The sequence below is a fragment of the Nesoenas mayeri genome (assembly GCF_963082525.1).
Source record: "Nesoenas mayeri genome assembly, chromosome: 4".
NCBI lineage: Eukaryota > Metazoa > Chordata > Aves > Columbiformes > Columbidae > Nesoenas > Nesoenas mayeri.
The window spans coordinates 40312024-40331057 of NC_137540.1; the positions used below are offsets into that span (position 1 = coordinate 40312024).

The 19034-nt window shown below is 35.3% G+C and overlaps 1 protein-coding gene across 1 annotated transcript in view; it reads right to left on the bottom strand.

Annotated features, from left to right (window-relative positions):
• The window catches only part of GPM6A (glycoprotein M6A), a gene marked incomplete at its 5' end in the record, with an annotated part of 111132 nt that extends 110052 nt beyond the window's left edge, over positions 1 to 1080 (bottom strand). Inside the window, one exon of the mRNA XM_080343137.1 lies at positions 1044 to 1080. Within this exon, the coding sequence (XP_080199263.1) occupies positions 1044 to 1080 (37 nt within the window). The remainder of the gene's footprint in view (positions 1 to 1043) is intronic.
• Between the last annotated feature and the right edge of the window lie 17954 nt (positions 1081 to 19034).

The following is a 19034-nucleotide window of genomic DNA, read 5'->3' on the forward strand; positions in this document are numbered from 1 at the left end:
AATATGGCATCAGTGCAGAAAAATATGCCTTTACAGGCAACTTATATTAAATTATTTGGCAAGTTCCTAAATCGTCCTCAAAAATGGAAGTGAATTAAAAATAAATGCAAAGCAAAAAATACACATTATGTAATGTGGCAAATATTCACTAAGATTACACTTTCTGCTTGCAATAAAGTAAAAGGAAGAAACCTTGATTCCTTTCACTACTGTAATGTCACTTGTACAGAATAACACTTAAGTGAAAAGACTAAAACCACTATATTTCTTAGAGATCCACAAATTAAAAAACAGTCTGCAATAATATCCAGTTGCACCTTTAAGTGCTAACACATCCCATCACATTCAGTTATTTTCAACTTGAACAGAAACAGTGGAACAGAAATGCTCTACACTTGCTGTGTACATCTTGCTAAAGCAATTTCAGCTGCAACGTGCAAACAAATTTTGGCAAAATGCAAAGCTGTACAATACAAATATGGGAACTATAGCAAGGATGCTTCAACACTTTGCAAAACAGAAGTGGAAAAAAAGCAGAGGGAAATTTCAATACTGCCTAAATAATTAAAAAAATACACCCCATGTCTTTGTTCAGTCTGGACTCTTATTCAAGGTGTAAATACTGGCTATATTGTTAGATATCCAACTGCAACTGGCTCCAAATATTGTGTGAGTAGCTCTCTCATAGTTCACACTAGACTCCCTTGACCCAGCTAGACAAGCGTGAAAACGTGAAATAAATGGAATGTTAACAAAGACTGGTCGGGAAGCAGGCTGCATTAAATGCTTGCAATATTATTAGTATAGATGTAAAATTTGCTATTTAGGTTCTTTTAAGGCTAGATATCAGATGACAGTCGCTATATTAATGCTAGGTGCTATTGCAGAGAGATAAATGAAGTAAATGGTATGAAAGAAAAAAAAATCTTTCCCCATCTGCCACATAAGGATATTCAGTAACATTACAGCATGCTGCTAAAGCAAACAAGGAACTGCAAAATAATAATCTCATCGCAAAAAAGAAAGCAATTTTATCACAATACCTTTCTGTGTTTGTCCCTCTTCCATATTCTCTTCCATGGCTACCTTTCTTCACTAGAAACAGCTACAGAGAATTAATCAAAAGCTTCAGTCAGATGCAGGAAAAAGTGTGGATTTTTTTTTCCCTGGGAAGATCCAACAGCAGAGGCTTAGGCAAGTCCTCAGAGCTTAGCTAAGGCTCCCTCACTCTCCTTGTTTGCTTGGAGACAGGCTGTCAAGTGTAATTTCATTCAAATTACTCTTCCGTGAAGATTATCAATTTTTCTTCTCAAAGCTGCCCATTGTGTACCACTGTAAGCAGGTATTCAAATGAACAGCCTGTGAATTTTGGGGGAAAATTTGGTCTGAGCCCTTATGGCAATGACACGGATTCATAAGCCTCACTTTGCACATAAAATGGAGAAAAGAAATTGAGGTTTGTATTGAAAACTGTGTTTTAAATTGGAAACAGGCTGTACTGAAAACAGATGGAGGGGTGTCCTCCTAACGGGAAGCAGACCACCAACCCATAATTCCCCCTATTTGCTAGTGAAGTGGGAAAGCCCAGATGCCTGTGGGTTCTTTATGCTGTATTCCTTCTCTTTCTCTCCCCCTCCTGCCCCCCCTTTCCTCCTCCTTCCGTATCAGCACATTTAAGAATAATATGATTCTTCATTTCCCTCATTCTCATATATCTGTATCATCTGGAACTAACAACAGATATACGCTATTACTCCTATAATATTCTCAAAAACAGATTTATAATAGTACTATTTTGTATGCAACTGTGTATTCATAGACACATACAAGCACAATTTCATACGTGACATTAATAACTGCAAATTATATGCACCCTACACATTATCTGTCAGTGCCACGGCAAATAGGAATTTAGGAGCAGTTCAGAGTTATAAAACAGTACTTGCATCATTTTTTTTTTCTGATTGCTAATATCCAAAATGGACTGTACACTTGAAATCTCTATGAAAAGAAACAGTGACTATCTTAAAATGGTGAAGCAGCACATGTGGATATGTATGTGAGGAAGCAGGTACAAACATGCATACTGTTAGGAATTTACTCAGGAAAAGCATAGGTTAAATACATTGTGAGGGCACCTACTCATTTGGGGAGCTCTGCAGTCTGATTTGGAATGCAAATTGGACGCTGCAGTCTAGCAATAAATTACCATCTTTATACCTTGGTCTACAGAGTAGAATGTAACATCATTTTAAGACTCATAATTTCACCAAAAGTGAAAGTGGAACAAGTCAAATTTTTCTTTACAGTTTTCACTTCTCATCCTTCTAGGGAAAACAGTGACTAAAGCTTATTTGTGTTTACATATAAATTATAACCAGCTCATCCATTTATTTTATGATATCTAAATAGATTGACCTAGTGCTGCCGTCTAAGTCCCAAAAACAAGAATAAAGTTGTTTTGAGTTTGTTTTGTTTGTCTGGTCAGGGTTGTTTTGTTTGTTTGGCGTTTTTTTGGTGTTTTGGTTTTTTGTTTGGTTCATTGGGTTTTTTTATGCTGTTGTTGTCTCTCTCATGTTTGGCGGGGGGCTGGTTTTGGGGGTTGTATTTTTTTTAAAAACACAGTTTGTATATAAATCTTTTCAAATCTGGTTCATACCAGTATATATTTTATAGATGAAGGATACAAAGGATACAATTTTTATATATAATTGAATAACTGAATGCACATTTATTTAGTTACCCAATGTATTTCCTACTCCTTTTTTCCTTTTTAATTCACCTTTCTAGGACTCTGTTTTCTGGAATAACTGAAAAACAATAATCAGGTTTTTTAGTTCTCAGATCTAACTGATCGTTTCAAAATCAACACATTGAGACTTCCTACAGACATGGAAGTGCTGTGACATCATAGCATCCAAGTGTCTTCCATCTTTCTAGGAATTATTCCTTCAGTCAGAATTTTTTTAAAGGAATATTTCTTTCAAAACAGAAGATTTCCTGTGCAAGTCTCCTCTGTAATACTTTTTTTTTCAAAGAGTTTTCTTACATAAGCGTTAATAAATCTTTATATTTTAAAAAGTGTCTGGCAAACATTTTACTTAGTGTGACAATTGCTTCTACACTTTTATTTTTTTCCTTGATAGCACCAAATATGTGAGATAACCAACCTCTTTGACAGGGATATTTGCAACAAAGGAATCCAGAGGTTGCTTGCAATACCAAATGACCTCATTACTTGAAACAATCATGCAAACTTTGTTTCAAATATTAAAAGTATCTAAAAAAAAAGCCTGGAAAGAGATAACTGGGAGAGGATACAATAAAGATTGTACAATAATGAGTGACAAAAGAAAGCTGAATAAGAAACTTGTTCAGTAAAGAGAGGGGGCTGCAAAGAAAGTAGACTCAGAAGAAAGCAAGGGGACAGTATACAATGTGTAGTTAAGCTGTGGAAATTGTTACAGAAGGGCCTTGTAGAGGGGAGGAAAACAAAACAAAACAAAAAAGCAGCAAGGAGAATCTGAATCACAGTGAGTCATGGATATGAAGATGTACCTCTGAATCAGGAGTTTCCAAGCTCCAAATTATTGGAGAGTCAGGAATATTTAGTGTAAAAGTTTTATTTTCTTGTTATATTACTTACACTTTCGTACACAAACATATGAGATGTTGGGCTGAGTGTATCCTTGGCGTAGTCCCTACTACGGTCATTTTCACATCAGTTTCACGCAAGCCTTCATTTTAATGACAGGACTTCTAACTTCCTAAAAAGCCTACACTCTTATGCTAAAGGTTAAGATGAAATCACAGTGACTGGTGAAGCAAAATACGGCATTGATAACAATGGCTTTGAGCTTCCCCTGACCCCTTGCAATGATTTATTTTTCTGCATAGATATTATTGCCATAAAGGTACTAACAGGGACTCCTTTTAAACACCAACTTCTCCAAACTACACAAGTGTCAAAGCTCCTTCTTAAGAGGATGCTGATTAGTTTCAGGTGCTATTAACTGGCCATTAATTCACAGCTCCTGTGTGAGCATGTGCAAGAGAGGATGTGAAAGAGAATTTATGTCAGCTTCTGCCATATTTAACTGCATTTTATTAACATATTAATGTTGAGACAGAAATCTACCTCCTAGATGATTCTTTAAAAACTACTCCAAGATGAAATTATGAATAGGTGTTTTCCCTAAAATCAAACAACAGAAAAGCTCTGCAAGTATTAAGAGGAGTAATAAACAAAATCAGAAAGTGCCAACTTTACATGATTTTTCTAAGGAGCAACCATAGGGGCTTTCTTTCTTCTGCATACTGTGAAACATATTTACCACCAGTTACGCACAAGCTCCTTCTGTTAAAGCCATACCCAGAAACTACCCAAGCTGTGAACCTGCCCTTTCTGAGCATACTTCTGCTACAGAAGAAAAAAAAAAAATATTTTAGTAGGAACTACATGTGATTGCCTAAAACTCCCTCTTGAGATGAGAAGAGATGATGAGATTATTGGTGCAAGTGATCATTGGACAGCCACACCGTTTGTAAATGGCAAGGCAAGACAGAACATGCAACTGTCTAATGAGACTAAATAAACAGTTAATCAAGAGAATAATTAGAAGTTGATAACATTAACAGATCCCCTGGTGTCCATTATTATATTATGAATTGTAGTTGAGCACTTGCAGCTTTAAACAGCAAGACACCAGACTTTTACTCCCAGTTTGATGTGGTCTTCAAATCAGTTCACCACTCCATCCTTCCTTCCTATTGATTTTCAACTAGATAATAATGATAATGTTGTGGTACAACAATGTCTTGATACCTAATTTAAAAGTACAATGTTAGTAATGTTGCTAATACTACTACCTCAATAAATGAGCAAGAAAAATCAAAAACCCGCTCGAATTACCTCAGCGATGTTGCAATGCTTTGCTTAGGACTGCATGAACAAGATGTGATGGACCTGGGGAATGGAGCAATACCTGTTCTTTGTGTTTCAGGGGAATTCACATTGGCCTAATGCCCATCAGGTCTCACAGACTGATTGCCCTTTAGGGACTGGGGCAGTATAAAGTGCACTTCTTGAAAGCATGTTCTGGTTTGATTATAAGGATAACCACCTCTGTTCTTAGAGAATATTCTGTAATATAAACCAACATACAGCAGGTGGGGAAAACTGGGACATTGACTTCAAAAGCTCACTCCTGAACTCACCAGAACACTAATATAGGTGCAAATGCAGTAATTATTTTATGAAAATTAGGCAGATTATGGAAATCTGTAAAATGTTCACAGAAAAAAAAACAAAAACAAAAACAAAAACAAAAAACAACTGGATGCCCAAATTTGATATTTAGAGTGCTCCATGATTAATATTTCTATTTTATATTCAAAACAGAAATACAACTATAAAATGATGGCACAGGGCACAAGGTATTTCACTTTTGGAATATACCAAAAGAGTAAGGTTAGAGGAAGCACTGAGAAGCTTTAAGACTTCCACAATGTGTCTAATTGCCTGTTCTGGGATGTGCATTTCTTATTTACAGCTTCACAAGATACTTATCAAAATTAACAAACAGCACATGATCCATTTCAGAATTTAACTCATGCTGGACATTCACACAAGTGTCCAGGGAAATGAGAAATGCTTAATGACATGAAAAAATATCCAAATTAGTGGTGAAATGAAACGTTGAGAGAGGAAGGAAGGAAGCAGAAGGTAAAATATAGCATTGATAGAATATTGTTGCTCATCCCATTGATGCAATTGTGTATAGTTCTACTAATTGCCCAAAATTATGTTTCTGGGGAAATTACATTATTCTAAAGGAACAAAGTACCAGTTTAGAACAGGTAGTTATAAAAGAAATAGCAGGATTGTCATTTAACAAAGACATTTCAGAATAGGACTTCACATGATACAAGTGAGTCTACTACTACTTGAAATAAATATTTCCATTCTGACTAATACAATCAATCATTGTTTGTTAAACAGAGGTAAAAAGAAAAAGTGATTTGCAAACACAAGAATACTAACAAAGAGTTTTGAAAGGTTATTCTAATCCTATTTGTGCTCAAGTCTGGACATTACATTTGACAAAAGTATAATAGACATCCTTTCTTTAACAACCTTAATTTATTCTCATTTCTTTATACAAGCTTCTAGAATCTAACACTTCTAGCAACCGGGATTTTCTTGAAGAGAAGACTGTGAAGGGTGAAGGACATCTCCTTGCATATAGCCTTATTAGGTTCTATACTAATAAACACTAACATAATTATCATGTTCAGAAAAATTAACCCCTTTGTGAAATTCTCATCTGGTTAAAAGTATTTATTCACTGAGAAAATCTTTCACCACTGTGTATGATATCCAGCCTTAAAACACAACATATAAGAAATTGTTTCTGTTGGTACTCAAATGTATTTAATTCACACGGTTTCAATCCAGAGAACATAGTAAAAACTGATTAATAGGACCCCTGATTCAGAATACCAATCTTAATAAACATCCAGACTATTATCTGTAGCCCTTGTATTATCCATAACTTAAAACCTTTAGTCTGACTGGATATGTTTCATAATTATTATCAGTAAAGTTTTACTTTTGAAAATAAATAAAGCTTTCCTAATTAAAAGGAGTTAACACTGCCAATACCATCCACCTGAAATTCTGAAGAACTTGAAACATTTTGATAACTATAAATAAGAAAATTATGCCTTTTTTAACTGGTCGAGAGTGAATTGATACCTTTAGGAACAAAAGTAATTGGCCACATTCCCAAAGGGTACTATTACTCATTCAGTAAGCTTTAACTCTGAAAAGATACTGACTGGTGGAGGGAATCGTGGAGGACAGCCAGCTGAACATGAATGTGAGACAGTAAAAGTCAAGGAGATCCCTAATACCACATTTATACATGAGGGATTCTAAACTGTATGGCTAGATGCTCCACATGGACACTAAGTCTCAGCTCTAAGCCTGTGAGTATATTTAAAGCCCAATGGCAGCTGGCTGTTCTCATCCCCTTTCAAAATTGGAAGCCATGGCATAACCACAACATTGTGGTCATCCAAGTGAACTCTCTTCCTCTCAGATAGTATTGTGGGTAGTAGACATACTGATAAATACCCATACTGATGTGTATTGGATGTCCTGAGAAAAAAGAACATTTCACATGGCAGTATACACACACACACACACATACACACAGTTCTAGTGGCCCTACTTTTAGGATTATCTCCAGGGCTCTTCTCCAACCTCAACAACACTGTGATTGTATTCTGAGATTTCCTGCTGGTGTAACTAATATTGAAATATTCTATATAGTTTTTTGGTGCCATCAATGCAAAGATGTTGATGAAAAATGGAGGTACTTCAAAAGATGGCCACAGACACGGTTAAGGAAAACACCCTTTCAATTAAAAAACTCAAAGTGATTAGTCTGGTAAATTTTACAAAAGAGTTAAGAAGCAACTACATTACATCAAAGTATCTACAAGAAAACAAATCTAATTGAAAGCTGCTTGAGTTAGTTAGCATTGCTGGAATTTGAAACTAGACAAATTCAGAACATAAATTTTGTTCAAATTTTTCTTCAAAACAGCAGAGAAATTCAGCAAGATTGGATTCTTGAACACACAAAAGAAATTAAATCTCTGACATTTTCCTAGTTATACTATGGTTTAATTAGGTCATAGGAATTCTCTGATTAATTTCTGCATTCTCCAGGAGTTTGGACTAGATGACCACACTAGTCTCTTCTGTTTTTTTAGTCACTTAATTAATTAAAGCTGTAATTATGTTTGCTGAGAGATTTCATATCTTAATGTGCTCTGAGATTTCCTTGACTTCTGTGGTCTTTGTACACCACAATGTTCATTCAAATAGCTTCAAAATTTAGATGTCTGATATATGTAAGAATTAGTTAAAGCCAAGACCTTTGCTTTTTCTTCCCACCAGTGTTTTGGAATAAGTTGCTGACACACAGTGATTAAAGATGTTGCTTACCCCACATGTAACAGTATGCATATCACCCTGTTTGCTGATGCTCCATTAGAGGTAACAGTCTATTAAAGCATTCAAGTTTCTATTTGGCTCTCTAGTGTCTCTCTCCTGTGTCTAAAGTCTAAGAAATTTCTGAAAGCACCTTTTGATGATTTCAAAAGGCTGTACTTGTTCTAACCCTTTCCCTTGACAAGGACACACAAGTCCCTTGACGACGTTTACCTCTAAGCTAGGAGCTGAGAAGGCAGCAGAGCAGAGAACAACATGCAACACACACACAACATACAAATAAAGTAACAAGAACAGATAAACATAACAGTAGGGAAAAAAAGCAGCAAGGAGGAAGGTAAAAATCCACAGAGAAGAGTGCACCTTTTTTTCTAAATGGTCCTATCAGTCACATCTTGCTTCCACTTAGTGAGAAAGAAGAGTGACCACTCCCATTGGGAAACAGCAGCTTCCCGTAGGAAAGAAATCATCACATTTTTACAGCTGAACTTATGCCCCCTCACTTCCATCACAAAATTCAAAGAAGCATTAAAACAAGGTCGACTATTTATTACCCACATCCCACCTACAAGATTCAGATGAAAGAGTTGATTTACACTTAGTGATGGGCTGTTTCTATAAACTTATCCATTGCTTCTGCCTGCCAATTCAGGTTCTAAAGTTTCTCCACATGAATCACAACACAGAAGAAATAGCCAAGTTACTGCACATGGACAGCACACAAACCACAGAATAGCAAGCGACCCAATAGACTACCTGCAATAACCAAGTTGTGCTCTCTCCATCACTGTACAAATTGTAGTTTAGTCATGGTCTTTGTTCACACATTATTTGGCACAGCTTTGCAGTTAAGTCTTTCAGATATCATAAGCCATAAGAAGAATAATCAGGAATTACTAATGCTTGGCTTTCCATACTATGGAGTGAAAAGTGATGTGAAATAAAATGAAACCAAAATAAAACTGTAGGAATTAAAGATGTCAGGTTTTAAAATAAAAGTCCATGGGAAAAATTCTGATGACCTTACATAGAGCTGAAGGTGTTATTTACTCTCAACAGAAACTCAGAAAACACAGACATGAAAAGTGTTGTGGCTTTTTAATCTGTTGCTTTTCAGAACTGTAAAATCAATAGGTTGTTATATACATTTAAAAAAAAATAATAAAATCAATTTTGAGACTGTATTTTATATTGATGATTTTCTCATGAGAAGAGCAGCACATTACAGCTTCTCATAAACCACATAGAAATATTAATGAAAATTATGCATCTAAGACCATCCATGCATCATGAAGTGCATGGGAGGCACAGGAAGGATGCTGAGGAGGTCATTTTGCTTCAGAGAATTTTCACATTAGCTAAGGTAGAATATTATGGAAGATTCAGCTAGCTGAGCTTTATGGAATATATATGAAGTTAGAGAAAGAAAAGAAAAAAAAAAAAAGATACAACAAACCAGATGTCCTAGAATGGCAATAAATATTTGGTTGCTAATGAGTTCAGATGTCCCACTGCTGAGTCTTTTCTTCAAGGTCTGGTTAGGGAGCTACAGTAGATTCTTTGTGTAGATGCCAGCTACATTTTTGCTTCCCCTGGCCTTTTCTCTAACTGTATTCATTTTATCCAAGCTCTGAAGGGAATAAGGAAGGAAAAACAAGCCAAAAAAAAAAAAAAAAAAGATTAGCAGTAGAGTGAAAAAGAGAAACAAGCAAAATACTGCTGTGTGCGTCTTCCCACTGGCACAGAAAGCTCAAGGCTCATGGAGAATTGTGAAGCTGACTACAATCATAGATGTTTAATGCTTATTTTAAGGCTAAGTTTGGTTGTCTGTGTTTATTTGCTAAATTATTCTATTTGTAAGATAATGAAAGTTAAACTGTCCTTATAACAATTTACCAGCAAGCTTTCTACTCCTTAGTATATTCTCTAATGAGCAATGCATCACTGTCTCTGATGGCCTACATGTGACGAATATAAGGAATCTAAGTCAGGAATCGTTGTCATTCTCTTAGAGTGATGGTCATGACCAAAAAAAAAAAAAAGGAATAGATTGCATACTTCTAACTCTGTTGGGAGAGAGAAGTCCTAAATAGATAGATAGATAAGTTTATAGATAACTTTTATAAGACTATATGCATGTGTATGTATATATGTATGTAGATATATAAATATAAAACACAGACACATATATACTCCTATGAAGTTCTGTGCAGCTGCAAAATATTTAACAAATGAGACCTTTCTGCATACCCAGTGACAAAAGGCATGTAAATCCTGTCCTAACAGAACTTAAACAAAGTTCTGCACTGTGTCCATCACCCCACTCCCTTATCACTCCTAGAAAATCAGAGAAAAATATTTAAAAACCATAACTGAAATTGACTGTTCAATTACATGCTACAAAAGAGCAGTTTATAAATATCTTCCATGAGCTCTGGTATGACGATGCTGGTTCAGCAAACTCCCTGGATCCTGTAATCCCTTTTTTAATCTCTGTTATGTACTCAGTGCCTTTGAAAGTACAATATCCTCATTGCACAGAAACATTACAACAGGACAGGTGGGGGAAATTAATTTTCTAACAAAACTGCTTTTTTTTTTTTTTTTGAAGGTGCACGTTCTGGGTGATATTCAAGCTAAGATTCCTTTACAAACTCTAATTGGAATCTCTTAATACAACATGATTAGAGGATCTTCCTAATCTGGAAAACTAAATCACATAAATGGATTGGCAGATCAGTTTTCAGATGACCAAAAAAAAAAAGGTTCCCACAAAGATAGTAAAAGCCGTTGATTAAAACACAGCAAACCAAACCACGTCTCCTGAATTATCACCTTTAAACTAGCGTAAGGAAGCTGATTTGTGTTTTAGACATTGGACACCTCTAAGCCTGCTTTGCACTTATTAAAATCTAGTGTTTTAACAAGTGAGGCATTGTACTCTCTACTCCAGAAGTCTCACCAAATAAAAGTGTCATAAAATATGTTTTTCACTAATCTCTAGATAAATATAATAATTTAAAAACCAACATTTACCCTGATGAGAGATTATAATTAAGTTTACTGGTCTGTCTCTCAAACTATGGTCCAAAGCATAATTAGAATGGAAAATTCTGGCTGAATAAAATCAGGATTATATATATATATATATATACATATATTCTGATTATGTTCATGATATTTATCCTATTAGCAAAAAAAAATGTTTTACCATTAAGGATTCAGGTGTGGGTCACAGTAATGCAAACACTCTTCTTAAGTGTGAAATAAATTATAAACATTAAGATTCTTTACAGCTTTCAGAACATATCGCTTAGCATTGTAGATAACAATAATGCACACTTATTTAAAAAAACTATTTTCTAACCATTTAAAAAAAATATATATATACTTATCACACAGTACCTAAAAGAACTAATCTGAGATGTTCGCGTGTGAAATAATCACCTGCACAATCTTTTTAAAGAACAAGTTTAATAAAACACTAACTTACTAGTGTCCCTTTTACAATTATCCTGCACTAACTAGATACTTTATTCATTTTTTAAATAATTAGTTATGATACCTGTAATAACAATAGGGATCAAAATATCATACCTTTGATTATTTTGTTTATTTTTAAAGAGAGTGGTTTGTGCATATTCAAATGTAAATATAGTTTTGCCTTGAGTGAAGACATTAATAAACTAAACACATCAGTATGTGAAGGGAAAACAGAAGGGAAAACAATCAATGAGACACTGTAATACTAGAATTGAAAATATACCGCAAAACACAGAAAAAGCTATGACAAGACAGAGAAAAACAAGAAAGAATATCAACCATTGTTTTACTAAATTTCAAATAGGTAATTGTGTAGAAATAAGGAAACTTGTTAAAAACAAATAAACAAGACAGCCAAAAAAAAATAAATCCTCACAGAATGCATAAAAACTCCTGAAATTAACATTACTGGATGCACAGCATGCACCTAATGTAAAGATTTGGGAAAGAGTGGAAGCTGGCATGGATATATATGGGGTTTAATAAAACTAGCAGATTTTTCCCTGTTTTTCATCCTCTAAGCAGGCTATATTAATTTATTATTTCAAGTTTGCAAGATCTACCTTTTAGGAACTCAGATGCAGTTGTCATTCACTACATACGTATTTAATTATATTAACTTTTGAAGGAAGGATGAAATATTGTATCAAACCAAAAACAATGGCAGATGAAAGAAGAGACATTCTATAGTTTGCTTCTAAAGTACGATCTCTTTTAACATTTCCCTCCTTTTCTCAGAAGTAAGTAACACACACCTTTAGAGGAGAGGAGCAGAGGGTCAAATCATGTGCAGTCTGAATCATGCTTTGTCTCTCTCTGAATCAGCACAAAAATGTTCTTTTTTTTTTTTTTTACAGGTATTATGCGCTTACAATGCTTCAACTAATTTTAACATGTATGTACAGAAAAAACTGTTACAGTGGGAGCCATATTTGAAGACATAATGAGGAATTAGTGATCCTGAGGTATACCCTGACTCAACTAAGCCTCTGCAGCTAGTACTCATATCTTAGCCTAAGTGACCATTGAATGACCCCACAGTATGTCCTGCCATGCTGGCTTGCAGGTGTTACAGGAGGATGTACAGGAGGTGTTGCAGGTGCTACAGGAGAATGGTCCTGTCTAATGTTCTAACGTGTGACCTGCCCTTCATGGACATTTCACATTCTTTAGATGACAAATTAATGGTTTTCTTGTAAGGAAAAAGACTATCTGTAACTGATAAATTTAATGGTGAGGAAGAAGACTATAAAAGCATGGCAGGTGGTGTGGTATCTCACCATGTATAGGAATTCTGTGCAGCATGTCTTGCACACCTGGAAGAGGTCTGTCTGACACTGACACACCTCAAGGATTCCCAGCATCAGAAGTGACATAGGATTAACTCATTACTCTCACTTTCTAATTATGCGGTAAATAGCATTTAACTACACATTTGAGTCATCTTTCTTAACAAGATTCAGAAAAAAACAAGTAAGACAGAACTGTAAATGACTTGAAACAGTTTTTAAGTACAAAACTGTTTTAGCAGCAAGTCTTCTGTTCAGAGAAGTATATGCCTGCTGTCTTCATATCTGCCAATATTTGTTTCCTCCTCAGTCTTTTAGCCATCAGATTCTAACGGACATTAAAGAGAAGTAAAAGTATGATAAAGGAAGTATGGCTGTTCTTTCTTGAAACACAACACCACCAGTACAGAACTAAAACTATAAAAAGTAAAAATAGAACATGTAAAATACTTGAAAAAAAAAAAATCCAATTTCCATGACAACAGAAACACATCATTAAGGGCCAGTATACTTCAAAAGAACTTGATGGTACACTAGCTGTATTTTTATTATATTATTAAAAAAAAAAAAAAAAAAAAAAAAAACACAAAGGGCAGAAAAATCTCTTCCTCTGAAGTCTTTCCATAAAAAAAATCTGATAAGAGAATACAAAGCAAACAGTTTCTTTTGATATGTAAGCAAGAAAACCTCACTGTACGATACTTTGGCAAATGTCAGTGATTAAATAAATAAACTGACCAAAACATATATACACATCTTAAAAAGAAACTATGCACTGTAAAACAGTAGAAGTTTCTGAACATTCAGTGGTGTTCTTGCAATATATGATAATTGATTGTGTTAACTATAATGATGGAAAATAATTACCATCTACTAAGAAGTCTATTTAAGCTTTCCTGGGGTATGGGAAAGGCATGAAATAGATGTCTGGACCACAGAAACTGTTTCAGCTGAGGTCAGACATAGCTGGAAAAACACCAGGACTGAAGAGTTATTTGAATCTTATTTAAATGAAATTAGAGGTGCACCACTTTGGATAACTAGCCGTTAGTACACTCTGTCCATTTGGTGGCTGGATTTTCACCCTTTTGAGGACATCCACATCCTCCTGAGACTGCACAACATAAACTTCTTTAAAAAGTGTGCTAGTTCTAATAGTTCCATATAGGAAATTGGTCCCTCAGATTCACCTAATTATGGCCTGACATGGATGATCTTCCTCCAAATTTCCTCACCACACTATATAAAACACCAGACCCTTGACTCGAATCTGATGAGCTACCTGCTATTAAGTCAAAGAGAACTGCTACATTTTGTTTATACTCTTCCTGGGAATGTTACAAATATTTATGATTAGTACATTTAATAAAATAATAATTACATGACATCTGACTTTAAGTAAGCTACCAATCTACCAGCTTAAATGCTAAAGATGGAATTTAAAGTCACTGTACTATGACTCACTTTGCAGTCCTATACTATGCACAATAATCTTTGTTTCAGAGATGAGAGTGAGAACATATTGAGTGAAACACTCATCAGATGGAGTCAAAGTCCAAGGTACTTCTCACAGTCATTTTGTATTATATCATGTATTGTAGTTGTTCAAAAATACTTAAGTTACACACAACAAATAATATTTTTTTTCAGATTGGAAAAGGAGAATGAACCACTAAACAGGATGAGCAGTGACAGCAACCTAATGTGAAGTAGAATAGGATCCAAGCTTTCTTTCTCTACTAGAGTTGAGCATAGAAGTAATGTACTTGATTGTATTAACAAACACTAAAGTCTAATGTTCAAGATTTTACCTCTTCATCATCTTATCTCACTTAAAGCTTCTCTTTGCTACTCATACAATAACATACAATACAATAATAGATTTATTATTTTTTCCCAATGAATGGAGGCACTTGAACAGTAAATTGAGGCACTTTTCTCACAGGGCAATAACCTCAGCAAAATACCTCCTTAAACATCCTTAGTTCTTATGGAACAACTTGCTTGCATCTTGAATTTTGTCATACATCCTTAGAATGTGTACGTAACATTGGTCTGGCAACACAGTAAATATAAGTCCTACTTCTTTTTTATTAAGTTTTTAAGTCTACTCAACAGCATCGATACAGGTCAGTAACAACAGAGTTCTGGAGTACAAAATATGTTGAGTGACCTGTAATTCTGACCTCTGCAACACAACTTCAGAACACTCTTGGTTTTGAAAGTGTAAATGTATTACCCAAAGACATGTGAAATCACTTTAGGACCTGAACTTGCAAGAGAATAGTCTTGCACAGAGACCCAAAAGAACTGCACACTCTTATATTTGAGTATAAATTTATGAAGGAAAGAAAATGTGGCCATGCAAAGTAATGGGACCATACGTAATATCCCTGTTTACATGTCAATGAATTTAATCTTATCTCTGAGTACCATACAAAACTATGATTCTTATGCATAGATAATTAAGAAGCAAAAAGACTATCCAATATTTAAAAACAAAAGTAACATACTAAGCTACCCACTGTAGGGTGTTAAATTTGCATATTGTATTTTTATCATTAAAAAGTTATAAGTATAAGTTAAAAATTGAATAGATAATGTAGAAAATTATTTCATTCAGAGATACGCTATGTTGGGTGGGAGAAAGGTAATTTTGCTCTGAAAAAGGACAAACACCGCTCAGGACCTATCAAAGCATCAGAGTCATTAGCTGAATACTTTTTAACTAACTATTTTTTTCTAATTAGACAAGAATCATACTTCATATTTCCAAATGGACTCTGAGCAGGGGATGATAAGTGATGCTACAGTAAAATAAAGACTGAAATAGGTTCCTAACTAAACTTTAACTTAAGAGCTTCAGACAGAAGGAACGGAAGAGAAGAGAGAGAAATGGAAAGAAAAGAATACCTAAAACTGATTTTTAAGCTAAAATAGTTGGAGGATCTAATAAAAGGATGGCATGTTCAAATTCACATGCCATTCCATAAAGACAACCTGAACATGTAGAGCTGTTGAGGAACTGGATCCTCAACCACAAAAACTGAACCTCTCATAGCACACAAGCTAGAATTTACTGTATGAAAATTACTTTTCGAGTGAATCCAACATACAGATATATGCAATGCTTTTATAACTGTTTAAATATTTGATAAACTTTGCAAAGCTCTATTTAGATTTTTTTAATTAGTTATTTCACTAATTCTACTTTTTAGCACATTCTTTTATTTCAAGTTTATGTGTTTTATTTTTTACGTATATGCAATCAGACTAGAAATAAGCCAAGTCTAAAGAAACTACAAACCTCCTTCTTTACCTTATTTCAAATGTTTGTGTGAGTGAATTACAAGAGTATCTTCAGGGTATTTTTTCCTGCTTCACATTTGCATAGACAGTCCAATAGCTGCTGCTTCGTTGGGGTTTTTTTTTGGTTGGTTGGTTTCTGGGTTTTTTTTCAAACCACAGTCCCAATTTCCTTCACAGTGCCTGCAGCTATCTTTGCTGAACAATCGTCAAAACAAGCTATAATCTGGTGAATGTGAAAAGCATCTTTCTAATGCAGTATTTTGTTTAATGTTCACAGCAGCATAACTTTTGTGGCAAACTTCTTGGTTAGCAGTCCAGCCTGGTTTGGTTCTTCAACACTGGTATCCAGCAAAGCAGGCTTCTTGCTACATAGTCAGCATCCAGAGCTCTGCTGTTTCTAAGCAACTGCTTATTCCCAGTAATCTATTGGGCCAAATGGCATCCTATTCCTGAAGCTTCCATCCTGTTTAAGGCACCATCACGAACCATGATAGACAGCACCTGCTTCCTTTATTTGTTAACCACTTACTGTCTATAAGCTGCATTCTGTTATCATGGCTGAGCTGCAGAGGAGGGGCTGTCTATTTGCCTTGTGTTTGCTGCTGGGGACAAACATAGGTTTTTGGAGGGTAAAAACATTGTTTTGGAGGGTAACACCTCACCTTCATTTGGCAAAAACAAAACCTGCAGATGTTACAATGGGAGACTGTGAAAAAGGGAAAAGAGCATACTCCCAGACATAATTTAGAGGTGACTAGAGAGGGGGAAAAAAAAAAAAGAAAAAAAGGAACACACCACACACTAAAAACATAACAAACTTGGCCTCAGAAACCCAGCGAGGATTGCTTACTGCGACCAAGAATGCCAGCTGAACTACAAAGAGAAGAGGAGTAAAGTATCCATCACTTTAACATCCAAGAGATCTGAATTTCTATTTCAAAAGCAACTACATTTTGGCTCTTGTCACAATAAACTATCTTTAAATTTGTAAAGATGTTTGGTGTACACACTTTCAGGAAGTGATGTTTTGCCAGAGTCCTGTCAAGCAAACAAAAATGGAATAAACAATCCAAAGATCTCCCAATCTCCCACACTCAAGTAATGCCTGAATTCACACACATGTCCACCTGCAAGACATGAGGATGGAATAACGCAGTTGGGGAAAGTAAATAAATAAATAAATAAATAAATAAATATTAAAAAAAAAAAACAACCCACACAACAAAAACACCATCAGGGTCAAACCCAAGACATTTGGCTAACTAAAACAGGATGAAAACTTGATGTCCTCCCACAATTGTTTTTCTTAAAGTTAGCATTAAAAGGAATAGCAGATCATACATGAAAATCTGCAGGCTTAATCTGTGACAAATATAAAAATTACAAATGGAGTCTGAGTTCCATCATCACCTTTTCCCCTATTTGGTCATCTGCTGAAAGGATTGCCAGCATGGATGACCATCTTCCACAGTCCTGTCATTGCCCTGCGAACTATTTCCTTTCAGTAATGTCTTACAGTATGATAATCACATTTTCTTTTATGCTACCACCACGAAGGGAAAAATGTCACTAAATGCAGTGTAACAGCTTGAAAATACACTGAGAGATAACTGCTGAGGCCTCGTCAATTGTTACTTTAAAAAGAAATGCAACCCTGAAGACCTGTGTTTGGGAGCATTGCTGTGAGAAATGCATAAACATCCTTTCACTCTGTCCCATCAACATCAAGCAAAAATGAGAAAGGGAAGTCGACAGAGGTCACACGCTAATGTGAGGAGCTCTGTAGAAAGGTCTCTAGACTCTAATCTGGACTGACAGCTATCCTATTCTTCACCAGTGTTACGTATAACGGACACATAACTCTTGCTTCAAAGTCAGAATAACCCTCTGTCCAACTCTCTTAAAAAGACAGAATTACTAGACCTCATTCCAGTCTCCTGAACCAAACTATACATGAATCAGCTATTTACTTGGGCATGTAGTAGTCCAAGACAATACGCTAAAAAAGAATATAGCAAAGAAGGCATTCAGTAATTCTGCCTTCTCTGTATCTTCTGTCACCAGGGCACCCACCTCGTTCATCAGTGGGCCTACATTGCCTCTGGTGTTAGTTTTATCTGCCACGTATTGGAAAAAGCTCTTTCTGTTATCCTTGACCCCTCTCACCAGGTTTACTTCTAAGGAGGCCTTAGCTTTCCTAGTTGCAGGATTGGACTAGATGATCTTTCGAGGTCCCTTCCAATCCTTAACATTCTGTGATTCTGTGAAAAAATCCCCAAAGTACATTGCTTTATTTATGCAGCTCCAAAAGAACCAGCACTTCTATTATTTTTAAGACCTTAAGGAAATTATGAATATTAGCTTTACCAATTCAGGTTGTTGACACATTGTAGCATGTGGATCATGAAGAAAAGGAAGACATCCTTCCATCAAGTAGAAAAATTCCTTTCTATAAATGTTTCACTGACTGGGATATTTAATTTAACTGTAATTGATATAATCACCAATTTCCTTCCACAGCATTAAGTATCTGTTTATCTGTTTCTAAATCTTAGCATACATGTCAGATCTCAAGGTTAATTCCTCCAACAGAAATTTATAGCTCATTTTTTATCTGGTATATTTTTTCTGTATCAGCTCTTGCAGAGGAACATTGACACCAGTCAAGACAGTAAGATGTAAGGTTTTCAAACAGGTAACTCTCACACAATGCTGCAGAGTCCTTATGGTAAACAGAAAGACATAGCGTCCTCTTGGGTCTCAGAACAAGGTAGATCTCAAGACCCTTCCTCACTACAGGTGAGGAAGTAGGTGACAGAAATGGTCCTTCTGGAGGAACAAGAGAGGCATCATTACAAAAGCAACCTGTA